The sequence below is a fragment of the Syngnathus floridae genome, chromosome 6 (genome assembly GCF_059516105.1).
Source record: "Syngnathus floridae isolate MCC-2025c chromosome 6, RoL_Sflo_1.0, whole genome shotgun sequence".
In the NCBI taxonomy this organism is placed as follows: Eukaryota; Metazoa; Chordata; class Actinopteri; order Syngnathiformes; family Syngnathidae; genus Syngnathus; species Syngnathus floridae.
In genome coordinates, this window is record NC_142418.1 from 15,425,553 (window position 1) to 15,440,217 (window position 14,665).

Below are 14,665 nucleotides of genomic sequence, written 5' to 3' on the forward strand. Positions count from 1 at the left end.
CTCTCATTTGTGCCTTCTTTGCATTTTCTTTTGCTCAGATTTTTTTTCTCTCATAAACACCACCCTATTGACCAAAGACCACATCTTAAAAATGTCATAAATGTACAAATTTATTGCTTCAGCAGATTATTTTGAATTCATTCAAACAGTGACAACTTTTTTTGTCCGCTTTGAAAAAAAATGACACAAACTGGAAGAGACGTTTCCACATTAACTACTCGAATCTCCTTAGTGATGTTTCATGTTTAAATTACACAGCCGAGCGTTTTCCACAATATTATGGCAAATAGAGCCACCTCTTTATCCTGTGCATACACACACACACATTTGTGCTCTCCACAGCCCAGTTATTATTCCTGTAAGTGCTTAAATCTTTCTTGGTTTATTCTTTTGTTTGCCTCCTTTTAAAAATGACACACATTCTAGAATATTACAGCATCATGCATTGAGTGAATTATAATTTGGATGAATGCAAAAGCAAATCCTATTACTGCACTTATGTCTGTGAGTAATACGTCTGTTATTCAATTAAGACTCTTTTCTGTATGAGCTTTTCAGAAATGTATGCAAATTCGTCTTTTATCTTGAAGGGAGGGGGGGGGGTCAAAAGAAAAATGGCAGAAAGCAGTTGAGTGAATATAAATGTTGCAGATTTTAAGGAAGAATATTCCAAAGAAATAAAAGGCCAAAAGTAGGCACTTTGGATCGAGGCAAAAGCGTGTCTCCACTTTGATGGAGAAGGCTGACATTATATTTGGATGATTGTCAAGGCACGACTGTTGATTGGACCTGGAAGCGGTGGGGAGCAAGGAAAAGGCTTCCGTTATAAGACACCGAGTGATGGAAATGAGAAAAACTCCACCAGGCCGCAGTTTGGAAAGATCCGATTTTGGTTTCAAATGAGAGCTGTACGAAACTATCAGTAGAAAGGCGATACGGTTCGCAGGTCACAGCGGGTCGTGGGTGACGTCTTGAGAGACGCCCGTTTCCTCGGCGTCCCGTTCAATGCCGAGCCACCTGAGGAAGGCGATCTCGTGAGAGATGTTTGATTCCTCGGAGGCCTCGAGGTCACCGGCGGCGCTGGGATGCGCCTCTTCCACCGTGTCGCTGGCGGGGGGCGGCACCGCGGCGTCCTCGGCTTCCGTCAGCAGCGGCGCGGACGTTCCCGAGCGCTTCAGGCCGTCGGACTCGTCGACGTCCTGACCTTCCTCGGGGGTGACGGCCGTCTGTTTGCCACACGACGACTTGCGGTTCATCCTCTCGTAGCTATTGTCTCGGTTTTCGGTCTCGCTGTCGGAGAATCGGCCCAGCATCAAGATGAAGCCGCCGAAGCTGATGAAGGTTAGCAGGCTGGGAAGGAAGGCCAGGCACTTGAGCGTCATGCTAGCCCCGATGTAGCGACTGTGCAGCCACAGGTCCTGCTCTTTATAGGAGCGGTTGGTGCTCGGGTCCACGTTGTTGGCGCGCCACTCGTACGTCAACGTGCTGCGATTCAACGTCCTGAGGGTTTCGGCTTTCTCCACGTTAAAGATGTACTCGCCGGGCCCCACGTACTGACCGTATTCGTACGGCTGGTAGAAGATCTGGTTCTTCCACATGTTCAAGTCCAAAATCAGCACCAGGAAGATGATGCCGTAGTTGAACCACTTACCTGAGAGGGGACACAAGACCATAATTGTTCACGACGGAGCAAATCACGTGGAGAATAAAAGTCACCGTACCTGTGATGTGAATGCGGTATTCCTCTTTAAAGATATATTTGCAGACAGGAAGCTTGAAATTCAACTGTGCCGTTGGCAGTCCTGGCAATTTGATATCCATGTTGCCCATGAAGTGAGGGAACTCCCAGTCCTGCGTACACGCAGAGCATAAATAAGGGTATGTTCTGAAAAAAGGACATCTTATCAAAATGGGACTTCTTCGCTGGAGTAGCCGCCTTCCCTTCAAGTGTGAAATTAAACAACTGAGCCTAGAAATTTAACAACAAAAAAAGTGTCATGTATGACTCTGTTGAGAGTGATGCAATTATAATTATTTAATAATAATTAATAATAATTCCATGAAGGGCTTAAATTAATCAAAACATACTTTAGTTGACTTATTACTGAGAAAAGTCCAATACTTGGGATTTCATAGACTGAGCATCACTTCATATACCCCGACGCCTAGTGTGTTATTAAAATTCACACTGCAATTCCCAATGTGCTCATATTTCTGGAGGGAATAGCAACTCCCAAGCTTTTAATGAAGTCCAGTCCTCGGTCACTACCGTCGAGGTTCCTTTCGACAAAAACAGGCGCAAGGACGAGCCAATATAAAGATGTGCAGTGCAAAAGGCAATCCGTGCAAATCAGGCCGAACTCAGGAGAGTCTCGACGACGACTCGAAGTCACGGCGAGCCCGGTGAAAGTGTCCAAAGATAGTAATTAGGCCCAGCTGACGTCTGGTGCGTGCCGCGGAGGCCGCCGCCATGAGCAGCGCTAACGAGCGTGGCATTTCTAGGCTCCTCCGACAAAAGAAACGAGCCAAAGTGACAAAAGATGGGGATAATAAACACTTTGGGTTTGTATTACGAGACACACACCCACACAAAGGAGGTTTTTTTTTTTAGCAGCGTAATTACAAAGACACGGGTAGAAAAGTAAACCATAGCTTGAAGGCAGGAATCTCAAACAGATCCATTAATTAGCTTGAGAACAACAGCGTACATGTTTTCTCAGGGAGGATTAACTGGGTTTGAACCGCAGCGTCCTCCATGGCGGGGTTGTCTCGGTGAACACTAGGAGGCGTCGTGACAGACTAAAATAATCAATCACTCCAGGGCAAGCCGTGACTGGCAAGCGAGCGGTGAAGAAATGTTGCGATTCACTCAAGTGGAAGAAGGAATTAATGATATTAAAATTGGAATAATTGCGTGAAATTCGCCACACTAGCGGCCATGCAAATTAGCAGCGGGGTTTAATAAGAAATTTATTTTGCTCCTTCTGTTGCGCTTAACTCATTCACTGCCAAGCACAATGTCATGTTTGACGTCTATTCTCGTCAATGGTAGCGAATGGGTTACTACGGAACGTGACCCCTGCTTGACCTCAGCCAAATACGAAGCTACCGATACTTTAGCAATTCAAGCTACATTTCAATTTTATCTCGCCTTTATTTCATACTGTCATGCTATGCTAACATAAGCATTTGTCTGGTATTTCTCTCCAGTCTACGTCTCCTAAAATAGAACAATACCATATTGGTGTTTATAATAATCCCAAATGATCGTTAACGGCCCGGTTGAACCGTTTTAAGTACGGTGAAGTGGAAAAAGGCAAATAATGAACAGAGTAACGACAATCCCAATCATACTTTTTATTCACGCTCACTAGCCGCTCCTTGAAGTTGTTATTTTTGCCTGGACAAACACATCTGCATATTTATGAGCCACAATGAGACAGGCCCGAGTGATGTTCCTATGGGAGGCGCCGGTTTGTGTTTGTGTGTGTCCAATGATCATCATAAGAGGAAATGAAGGCAGCTCAGATTGTAGAGGGTAGGACTGACCAAGTACATGTAGGGAGAATAGATCAAAATATATTGGTGTCCAGACCAGCTGAACATGATCAAATGCTCCTCTTGCTGCTCGGTACCATAGCCAGTCATTGATGAATTGGGAGAGGGGGGATGGGAGGACGGGAAATTGCAGAGAACAAGACCGAGAGACATCCCGGCAACTCCCATTTGTGTGTGTGTGTTGTTTTTAATTGGCCACTGGGGAGCGTGCCTACCTGCATGACAATGAGGAGGTCGAAGACCAAAATGAAGGAGGCCAGGAAGGCTCTGGAGACCTCATCGCTGGGCAGGAAGCCTCGGTTGAGGCAATCCCAGCAGAGCCAGTCGGTAGCGATGGCTGAAACCACCAATGTCGTCAGCAAGTTAAGCACGGTCCTGCGGAGGCGCGTTTGGTCCAGGAGCCAGAGAGATGAGATTTACCAATGAATTAGAGTGGAAGCCAAGCTTGAAACAAACATTTCACCCCAAATCCAAAGGAGATGAGGCGCTCGTTTATTACGTGGCGAACGAGGAGAAGAATGAGGCGCTACAGAGGGAGCCAATGGAGTGAAAAGCAACGTACAGAAGACAAGATAAATGAAGTGTAATTGCGCGTGCATTTCTAAACAGCGCCGTGACAATAAATGTCACATTAACCGGCAAGCAAGATTTTTTTTTTTTCCCCTCCGCTCATAATGTTGCAATAATATTCAGCCAGAAGATTGAGTGCCTGGTGTCTTCCCCGCCACCAATAAAGTTATTGGCAGTCTTTAAAACTACAACGACATTTCATAGCGTGCGAACCTCCTCCAAGGCAAATTTGGACCAGCGACAATGGATCCACCTGAATTATACTTTCACTGAGAATTTAGAAAACAATAAATAAATATATAACTTGATTGTAATACAACAAAATGAGTAATAATTAATAATTATAATAATTATTTTTAATTATAATTAGTAATTGAAGAAATGAGCAATATATGTATATAAATAAATAAAAAAAATATTAAAAAACCAAATATATATATATATATATATACTTTTTTTTTTTTAATAAAATGAAAACCTGGTTTCATTGTAGAGGAAATGATGGAGACACACTTTAACCTCTCCAATCGGGGAAAACGTACAACGTGACCGAGACCGTGATCCTCCAATCTGTTTGTCTTCAGGGCTTTGTAGCATTTGTTTAGTACTTATTGAAAGGTCATGATGAACAACAACGCCAAAAAAAAGCCCTGGGAGAGAATTTACCACGTGACCTTGCCCCGTTCATCGATTTCCGCCTTGTTCTCGTTTAAAGGTGCTGACGAGAATGATGGATGATTAACACAACTATTGGCTGCTTGTCGCGTACACACACGTTGGGCATATTACACACTAGACTGAGTCACATTTATGTTGGGAGCTACTTTAAATAACTCAAGCCATCTTACCAGAAGAGGACAATCCTATTGTTGCCTTGCTTCCAGAACCTTCTTGCACCTTTCCCCCAGTGTGGGTAGTTATTATCCTGAAGCATCATATCTGTCACCTGGAGAAATAATTACAAGACTTGATCACGAGTGTGGACTAAGCTGTTTGGAGAATTCAGGCTATGCATCGTTTTTGCTCTGCTAAATTATTGTGACAGCCAGAAATGTTCATTTGAATCATTAAAAATGAAAACAGCTCCTCCAGTCCACTAGAGGGCGCTAAACTAATTTTCCATCCATGTTCTATGACTGCTTGTGGCCTGTTTTTGTTTTGTGTTTTTTATCTCTGCCATGATTTCCCTGTGTCCTTTTTCAAGTCATCTTTTTTTTGTGTGTGTGTTGAGATTTTAGGAAGAGAGTGCCCGTTGAGTATCCACTCTGCTGCAGGCTGTATCCGTTGCTTCCTGCCATCTCATGTGGAGGAGACGCAACTTTAATGTGCCTTGTTGAATTAATGGAAAACGCAAATGAAGAAGAATCATTTGTGGAATGGGCGCTTTGCCACGGCCACGGCCTGACATGCTCTTTCCTCTCCGGCCAGACGTCTTGCCTGTTTTTTCTCCGCAGTCCACGCAGAATACTAATGCCACCGAAAAGGATAAACCTGACCTATGAATGAAGTGCGTGCTAAAACACGCAATCGAAATTTTATAGTGCTTTTGAATGTGATGTTTTACTGCTTCATATAATTTACTCGGAGTTACCCCCATTCTCAAAGACTTAATAAAGGACAATTGTTTTAAATCGTTGAAAGCCGCTGAGGCGAAAAATGGGAGGATCGGATGAGCGGGAAAATGTCATTTGTGCTAACTGGGTTCATTCAAAAAGGGATTCAATGAGCCTCATATAACAAAACCAATTCATCTTGCCAATTAGCCCTGCGCGGTCAGACTCGGCTTAACTTGAATCAAGCTAATGTTGCGTTCGCGTACCTCTCGAGAGACAATATGATGATGTCAGTTATGCGGCAGCAGTTGGCTGCGTGCGGGTTCACTAATTGGCAAACGCAAATGTAAACGGATACATATTATTTACATCTAATACTTGCGGTCATGCTTTGTTTGCTGTTGACTGCTTGCATTTGCGTGGAAATAAATACATTTTTTTCCAGCCGTTAGTCTACTTGCATTAGGGTCAAGCACAAGCATTGACCATAATCAGCAGATGTAGCTGATGCAAAGAAAAAATCTTGCTGTGGTTAGCACTATAATTATATTACGAGCCTCGGCACTGGCAGAGCTAGAGGGGGGCCACAGGGGCGCTGCCCCACTCACAAAAAATATGCTTTGACTGTCTAGGGACCGTAACTTTTGGGTATCTTCAGATTTCTTATCCCCTCTCCAAAGTAGGGAGCATATAGTGAATGAATTTTTGGCATTTGTAAAAATAAAATGTTTAGCGGATGAACTAAATAATGTACTATTTTGATTGGCTGAAATGCCATGAGCGTTCATTTAAGCTCTTAGGACTGTCAGTGTTGTTCAGGTCACACGTCATGACGTGTAAGCATCAATCATTTTGTGGAGTCAAAACAAAAATCAAACGATAAATATGTTGACTCTCACCATCCACGCCGTACCAAAGTCCCCCATCCAGGTGCCCACGGCAGCCATCTTCATAAAGCTGGTGTTCTTGATGCCCATATGGTCCGTCACCATGTGAGACCTTCGACACGTGAGAGAAGAGCAAAAAATATGTGACGGAGAAAACAGTCAGTGGTGCCAAGTGCGCTCATGCTAGCTGCCTGGGCCAAGTGCGCTCACGCTAACTGCCTGAGCCAATCATGATCAATGTCAACCTGGGAAGCAACGAGCCGCCTTTCGACCTTCGACGGCCGTAAACAATCCACGCCAGCGCCAACACAATTTATCCTGGAGCGCCAATTTCCATTTTAACTATGCAGAGTTTGGCAAATGATCCATTTACGATGGCCAATTTGCCTGGTGTCTAAATGATTGCAAATCAACACCGGTTTCGGAACCATTATTGGGACCACGTGATGTCGCAGCGATATGAATTGAGACGCTTTCTTGGGAAAAAGCTGTTACTCTCCGGTGTCGCAAACTCAAAGCACGCAGCTCCATTTTTTTGTAATAACACAAGGCAAGGAGCGGCGTGAGGGGATTCTGGAGGTGAAGTGGGTCAGATGAATGCCGGCGAGTCGGAGGCGGGGGGTTCCTTGATCCTCTCGGCCGTTTTCGGACTGGAGTGGAGCAGGTGGGCGCCTTCCCTCCCCCCCACAACCCCTGCAGGTCAGGACTATAATGGATGGCGCACTGGCGAGGCTTTCAAGGACCTGTATTTGAAGTCAATAGCTCCATTCATCTTGGTTTCTCTAAACCAATCTCAATAACTATGCTTTCTTCTGCACACATGACTTGAACATGACCTTACTGCATCATGTTCACCAACGTGAGCAGATAAGGCATGTCTTCATCCAGGTAATCACAAACAAAGCCACTGACTGGGAAATGAATGATTGAAAAGCTGGAGGACTTGAACAGAAACACAAGCAATAGAGAATTGGATGAATACCCAATAAATTCATGAAACACCAAATTATTAGTTTCATATGTTCGGTGACCATGTTTTTAACTCAAATCATGACCCACCATTCAAATGAATGGAAATAGCATTAATCCGTTCCAGCGGTGTTGAGTTTTGCATTACTATTTCGCATGCTGTGTATAAATTTTAGCAAAGCAATGTTCTTCATTTTTATTTGTTACACTAAATGCAAAATGTCCCATTTTTTGGACATTGTTATTTACATGTCATCAGTGACTGCATGATCGGGGCCAAACCTGAGAGGCGTAAACGTCTCTCGGCCTGGGCAATAAAGCAGCCTTGATTGGGTCGCACATTAAGCCTGTAAGACATTCCGTGGCTCGGCAGCCATCTCCTAACTGCCGTGGATCCCGTCGGGAGTCATTTACCCGCAGCAAAATTCTAATCGATACTCGTAGAAATGCTGCCTGGAAGCGCACGCTGGGGCTTTAAATCTAAAAAGGCTACCCCGGCGCCAACTTCCCGCCCTTCACACATATTTAATTGAGCAACCCCAGCGTTGAAAGATTCGCTTTTTAACTTTTGTTTTTTTGTTTCACCGGGTTCCCAAGATGAGTTTAGGGACACTTTGCACTGCATGATCAGAGACAGAAGTCTGACTTATTCATGCTGACTGAAACTTTAATGGCCTTTGGAGTCACTTTTAGCCTAATGAGAGAATCCAGTGTAGTGGAACATTACAGTACGGGAGGGTCGTGAATAATCAGCCGCAAAATGGTTCCCGCGGCTTCGCCAGTCGGTTCTGCCAGCTCGGATCCTCTGTGGGATCTTATCGGGTTTACCACGCTTGTTCCGTCGTTAGATTCAAGGACGTTTTTTAAAGTCTTACATTGACGCAATTAGCATGCTCTGTGGAGGCTTCTCACGTCTGCGCTTAGAAACTCAGAATCGTCGTTTGACGATCAAGCTGCGTATTAACCTTCGTCTTTAAAAACGTTCTAGTTGAATTTGAGCTTTGGCTAAAGATGAAACGTCTAGGATTGAGAGATAAATCAAGGTGCCGTCAATAAAGGTTGTAAAATGGCAGACTAAAAGCTTTCCCTCCGATGAGTCATCCAGCACTCTTGATTTCTATTCCCGTTTTACGATCCTTTTTCACATCATGTGTCGTTTGAGGGCAAGTGTTTTCAGCTAGCCCGCGACCGTGACCACGCGAGTGACCTCGTGCCGCCGCCGCTTCTGTAAACGACTCGACTCCTTGCGAACGTTCGCGACCTTGGACGACTCGGCATTGAAATGCATTCGAGCGCTTCGAGCATACCGACTAATATCATATTTATGGCACACAACACTGAGTAGTTTCTGTGGAATGTAAAATTGTCAATAAAGCCAAAACCCAAAGCTCCACTCCTGGGGGAAAAAAAAAAAAAAGTGAAACCATTCCCAGTTGACACGTCAAGGTTATGACGGTTATTGTTTGCTCCTGCTGCTGTTTGCCACAGTGACATATGGAGCGGTCCGCTCACACGTGGCCCACCGCCCCGCCCCTCCCTCTCTGTCCCAGAAAGCAGCAGGAAGAAATATAACGAGGTAAGAAACGTGTCACCTCGCTGCTTCGAATAACGCCGGGTATCCCCAGATGCTCGTAAATCACGGCGGTGCCAACGTGGGAGCGCGCCTTAATATCTAATGAGTCATTTGGTGAGATTTGTTGGTGTGTAGGAGTGTGCATGCGAGGCAGACGCGTTTCCGTCAAATGTTGCAATGACTGCGTGCAACAGGCGACATTCAACATAATTTATTCCGCCATTTGAATCCATTTGTCTGTGCATTAGCCCGGCTTAGATCGGGAACAACACGCGTGCACAAAACGGATCATGTTTAACAACGGTAAATACCGTGATGGCTTCTAATCCCCTTCAGGGTGTCGCTCTTCTCAACCCCCCCCCCCCCTTTGTACATATACAATCCCCCTACATGCATTCAATTATTTTCTCCAGCGCTCATGACAGAGGCTGTAAGAGGAAAACCAAATCCACATTTGACTGGCCCGTCAATCAATCACAGGGTGATTGGAAGGCGACACCGAATCGGAATGAAGTCAGCTTTGTGAATGACAACATTGGCTACTTAAAAGACGTCGAAGTGATTCCACACAACAGCTGCTACCTTCTTTCCCAACCACGATCACACAGCTGAGCCCCACCACCTTCTATATTACTCATGATTAATGAGTGCGTCGACTTAATTAAATAACACAGTCTAATTAGAAGCTGATTTTGGCTGCTAATGGCACTGTAAAACGGAGAAATGGGATTGCACGATTTAACCGAATGTTGGCGAGCACCATCAAGCTCCTGGGATGGTTACTGGCCTGCTTTCACATACAAATACCCTCCCTCCCCTCCCTCCCCTTCTACCTCTCATTCTGACAGTTACATTAAAATGCAAATAGACGTCACGTGGATTATAGCTCCCAGGGAGCCACCACGGGCGGAGTTTGAAATGACACACGGCAGGTAACAGGTTGATAGCTGTTGACCCAGAGGTGGCTGTTAATGATGTTGGCTAACGGATGACGTGCCGCGCGCAGCCCGGAGATCTCCTGTTTTGCTTTATTCTTCTGACTCGACGTAGCGTCGGAGTAAATATACGCTAAACGTTCGAATGTTGATGAGTTAGTCCTTGGGGTGCCATTTAGAAGCAGATATAAGAGAACCTATGAGCTGTTTGGAAGAAAAGTGGAATAGCAACCATCTTGGAGAAAAATGGATGGATTTTGTGCACAATGACCTTTTGCCATATTTGACATGGAGGGATAAATATTCGAATAAACTGAAGGGACCCTCTGAGCCAAAATTCAATGACAAAGGGCACAGGTGGCTTGCAGCTTGAGGTCACACATTCATGTTCCCACAGTTACCTTGAGGGAGGTGTGAGACGTGACCATTATGTGGCCTGCCTGCATGTGCGAGTGTGTATGTGTGCGATCCCCTAAAGCGCACATCCTGGCTGACAGTGATCTCCTGCCCAAAAAAAAAAAAAAAGCCCACAACATCCTTTCAAAAGATTTGACTGCAGCTTGTTCATGGCGTCTATATGCGCAGGAACACCCGTTCTCGCAGTGGGAGCCGCCAAGAGCCACAAAGGCACGTTGAACTTTTTCTTTGTGCGGTGGCAAGCATGCTGCAGGCTGAGGGGAGTGGTTGAGGTGGGGGTGATGCAAATAAGGTTGGGATGGAGATCAAAAGACTTGACTTTCACTGCATTCATGAGGCAGTCCTACTCATCTTTCTTGCTCTGTCTCTGTCATATTTATTTATTTCTTTTAAAAAAAAGTCGCTCCGCAGGCATTCCTGCCACCAGGAGGCCAGCGCTCATCCCGGCAAGGCGTGAACTCGGCTCTTACATGTCGCAGGAGAACAGAAATGAGAACACTAACAGTTTTTGGCAACGTCCGGACGCTCAAGAAAGAAAACAAACACAGCCGCTACCAGAGCGCCCCCTGTTGGTATTTATAAAGCTTCGCAGCCTTCCATAAGGAGCAACGGATGGATGGGGGTGTTGGAATCGAATTGGCCAGATTGATAGGCTATTTTGGTTGCTGCGCTGGAACCAGGACTGTGAGGTTTTTTTTTTTTTTTTAAATCGCGGAAACAAACATCAAGACAGACCCGACGCGCTCAGTTGGCTTGAAACGCAAGTTCCCCCCCCTTAGTTGACAGACACCTCACAAATGCAGAAATGGATTTCTGTCAGGAGCTTGATGCGAAGGTGCTGAGGCCTCACCTGGGAAAGATCTCAGATGAAAATGTGGAGCTGAAAATAATCTGTCAGCATCCACCTGCTTTTTGTTTCGGCACGGACAAATGGATGTAAGGATGAGGGGAGGGGGGTAAGTGGCTTACTCCATGCTCCCGGCCATCAGCAGGAAGAGGTTGTAGATGTGTGAGAAGATGAAGATGGAGAGGATGGTTGTGAAGAACATAGTCATCCAGGAGCCATGGTCCTCGCGGAAGGCTTTGAGGCGCAGGTATCGACCTGAAGGTGACAAGGACACGCGGGAACCGTCAGCGGCGGTCGGAGCATCTTGTCAAGCGTCAAAGAGATTAAACTCAATGAATGATCTCCTCGGATCGATAACGTGCCGCTCTCTTGGACACGTGCCCTTTGGGATTTCAATGAAGATGAAGGACCACTTTGAGGTGTCGCTTCCATAACCCGAGAGTGATTGTCTTTCATCATCAGCAATCCCGACGGGGAAAACATTCGACTCGCACTTCGCCTGCTACCGCTTGTGCTGGACGATCATCTTGTGACCTGTGGTGTGTTTGCCTCGGAATCTAATGACTTGATATATTTTGTACGGATTCACTTTGAGGTTCTCCCTTTTGTATTGACGTCACAGGCAGCCATCTTTGCTGTGGATATTATTTCATATAAAGACTAGGCTCTGCAGGCCCTGCCCTCTAACATCTATGTTCAACATCAATTCCAGATAACTAGGATTGACCAGCGTAGATTCCAGACCATACGTCTTGCTCTGTGGTATTTCAAGGCTCATCGCGGTTGCATAATTGAATTCACTTGCATGGCTGAATTTAATTGCCTCCAGTGCCAATGAGGCCTGCTTTTGGAGCTACATGCACAATATATATCTGCAGATGTGACTTTAAAAAAAAAAAAAAAAAAAAGGGGGGGGGGGGTTAAAGCAGTAAGCCCATCAGTGCACTTTGAGTCACTGTGCCCCCGATAAGGAATGATTCATGTTTACTGTCCGAGATGCAGGCTCAGTCCAGCAGGGTACCGTGCATATGGATGAACTGGCTACACAAAAACAAAGTGGAAATTACGTCCTATGTCGTTAAGAGTTTTTCATTTCAGTCACAGCAGGAAGGCATTCACGTGAAAATCATTTCGAGGCACACCGCTTGTGGCCACATGATACAATGACAGAGCAGTGTCGCCATCTAGCGGTGAAAGCGAAGAATCATCACACCAATCAACGTAAGTGATTTAAAAAAGGTCTACAGGACAACAACAATAATGTTAATGATAACTAGTGGTTAAAATGTCAGCCTCATAGTTCTGATTCTGGATTTAAATCTCAGTTCTGGCCTTCCTGTGTGAGAGTTCTCACGTGTTGGCTATTGTGGGCCTTTTTTTTAATACTATGTCAACTGCTGTGAAAAAAGTCATTGAATCAACAAAGCTTCTGTACAGTCGTGTATGTTTGACTCACATTCCAGTGTGCATGACTTACCAAAGAGCTGCTGGTGAAAAAAAAACTTTCCAGCCAGGAGGCCGGTGAATATGGCCAGCATCCAGCACACCACTTTGAGGACGCTCCACCCGGCTCCGGGGTACTTGCTGAAAAGGAAGGAGAAGCAGTTGCCCACCACGGCGATGCGCGCCTCCTTCTGACTGTGCGACACGGGGTCCTCGGCGAAGATGAGGAAGTTGAAGAAGATGACCATGTAGGCCACCACGATGCGGGACCACGGGTGCCTGAAGTAATATCGTAAGCGACTGGCTGGCTCCATCCTGCTGAGCCACACCCCCCGCCGCCACCCACGCCACACCTGGGAGGCAAAGAGAGCATCTCACAGTCAGATTAACCAGGGAAACATCGCTCGGCACCAGATTAGATCGTGAGGAACGATGCTGAGGTTTGGACTCGGGATTATGTGAAATTCAGCGGCATCATTTCGGATACGGATCACATACATGGAAGAATCTTAGCGGTGGTTTGTGAGGTTGGATGATGCCCTCAGAAAGTAAAACAGCACCGCTCTGTTTGTATTTGAACGAACACCCCCACCCCTCAGACAGCGCTGGATTGGACCTCTCGCGCCAGTACCCTGATTTCCAAAAATAACTCTAGGCTGGGAACTTGAGAGCAGCTGTAGGACCATGATACACTGCAATAAACATGGCGGGATAATGTTATTGCTGAATGAAGCCAGGTGATTTTGGGATGTTTGCATTTAAGACATCCAACAAGTTGCTGCTCATGGATGGGACTTAATAAGAACCCATTGCAATTTTGCATTAAAGGCTGGCAGAGGTGGCGGTGTGGGGGGGTCTTTCCTACCTGTGCGCATCATGGGCGCACACCATTTTATGTAAAGCTCGGCCGTCCAACGCACCTTCCCGACGCCGCTTCTCGCTCGCCCCGGCAGCCACATCAAGACCCCTACGGTGACCTCCAGACGAGGTGATGCGGCCGGAATATGTCGAGATTATCCATTTATTGCGAGACCCCTTGTGGCTACCTTACGGCAGCACCATCGCACCAGTGCGTCCAAAGAGGACCAGTACCGATGCCAGCGCAAGATGCAGATGTCCTGCTTCGGATAGCACGCTGACCGTAATCACACATAGCATCAGTGAAACGCAAAGTAACCTGCATGCACTTTGCGAACAGCTGACGTCAAGGTTTAGGGTACGACAATACCACTTCCGCCAAGCACTGTCAAAATAAAACGTATTTGCGCATTCGATCTGCCAAACCACTTCATTGGGTACATCCGCACATTCTGATCTCAAATCTGTGTAAAACCTCCGCTTTGAGTCTACAATGATAAAATACAAGAAGCAATCCATTATGTACGTTATGATTTGGGGGTTTAAACATAAACCTGCGCGGAAATAAATATGAACAGCGTGAACATTTATTGGATGCTCATTATGTCCATAAAGTAAAAGTGGCTCGAGCTGGCCTAAATGTGTTGTTTTTCAGCAAAGTATGTACTTACTTTAGATGTTCATGACACGTCTATTCTTGTGAATTTGATTCAACTTCTGAAGATAAAGTTAATTTAGAACTGTGTAATGACAGAATTGCTACTCATTGCCCTCGCAGTTACTTCTTATTTTTTTCCCATCAACTTTCAGTCAGTGGTTATAATAGTGATGTAATGACGTCATGGCAAACAATAATGACCGTACATATACGTCATCCTTTTAGTTTCCTCTTGAACTTGAAAATGGCTTGTGACGTCTTATGGCGTCTTTATCATATTCTTTTCTTATTTATTCATGTGGATCGTATCTGTCTTTCTCAGTTTTAAAGTTTAGATTGTTCTATTAGTAGTTGTACTGTATCTTGTATTTTCTCTCTCTCTCTCTCTCTCTCTCTC

The 14,665-nt window shown here is 45.4% G+C and overlaps 1 protein-coding gene across 1 annotated transcript; it reads right to left on the bottom strand.

The window, feature by feature from the left end:
• Nucleotides 1–85: 85 nt before the first annotated feature.
• tmem117 (transmembrane protein 117) lies at nt 86–14,422 on the bottom strand. Its single transcript, XM_088378961.1, has 8 exons — nt 14,282–14,422; nt 12,787–13,105; nt 11,432–11,564; nt 6,581–6,680; nt 4,977–5,074; nt 3,774–3,933; nt 1,722–1,851; nt 86–1,651 (listed from the first exon to the last, which is right to left on the bottom strand). The coding sequence occupies exons 2-8, from the start codon at nt 13,064–13,066 to the stop codon at nt 948–950; spliced, it is 1,605 nt and encodes a 534-aa protein (XP_088235087.1). The 5' UTR covers nt 13,067–13,105; nt 14,282–14,422; the 3' UTR covers nt 86–947.
• Between the last annotated feature and the right edge of the window lie 243 nt (nt 14,423–14,665).

What these genes read in the sequence shown, in the direction of transcription:
- tmem117 (XM_088378961.1), bottom strand. Translation starts at nt 13,066, where the DNA reads ATGGAGCCAGCCAGTCGCTTACGATATTACTTCAGGCACCCGTGGTCC. An exon ending in TTTTCACCAGCAGCTCTTTG is followed by an intron (nt 11,565 to 12,786) that starts GTAAGTCATGCA and finishes TGTCACCTTCAG; the next exon opens with GTCGATACCTGCGCCTCAAA. An exon ending in AATAGGATTGTCCTCTTCTG is followed by an intron (nt 3,934 to 4,976) that starts GTAAGATGGCTT and finishes GCGCCTCCGCAG; the next exon opens with GACCGTGCTTAACTTGCTGA.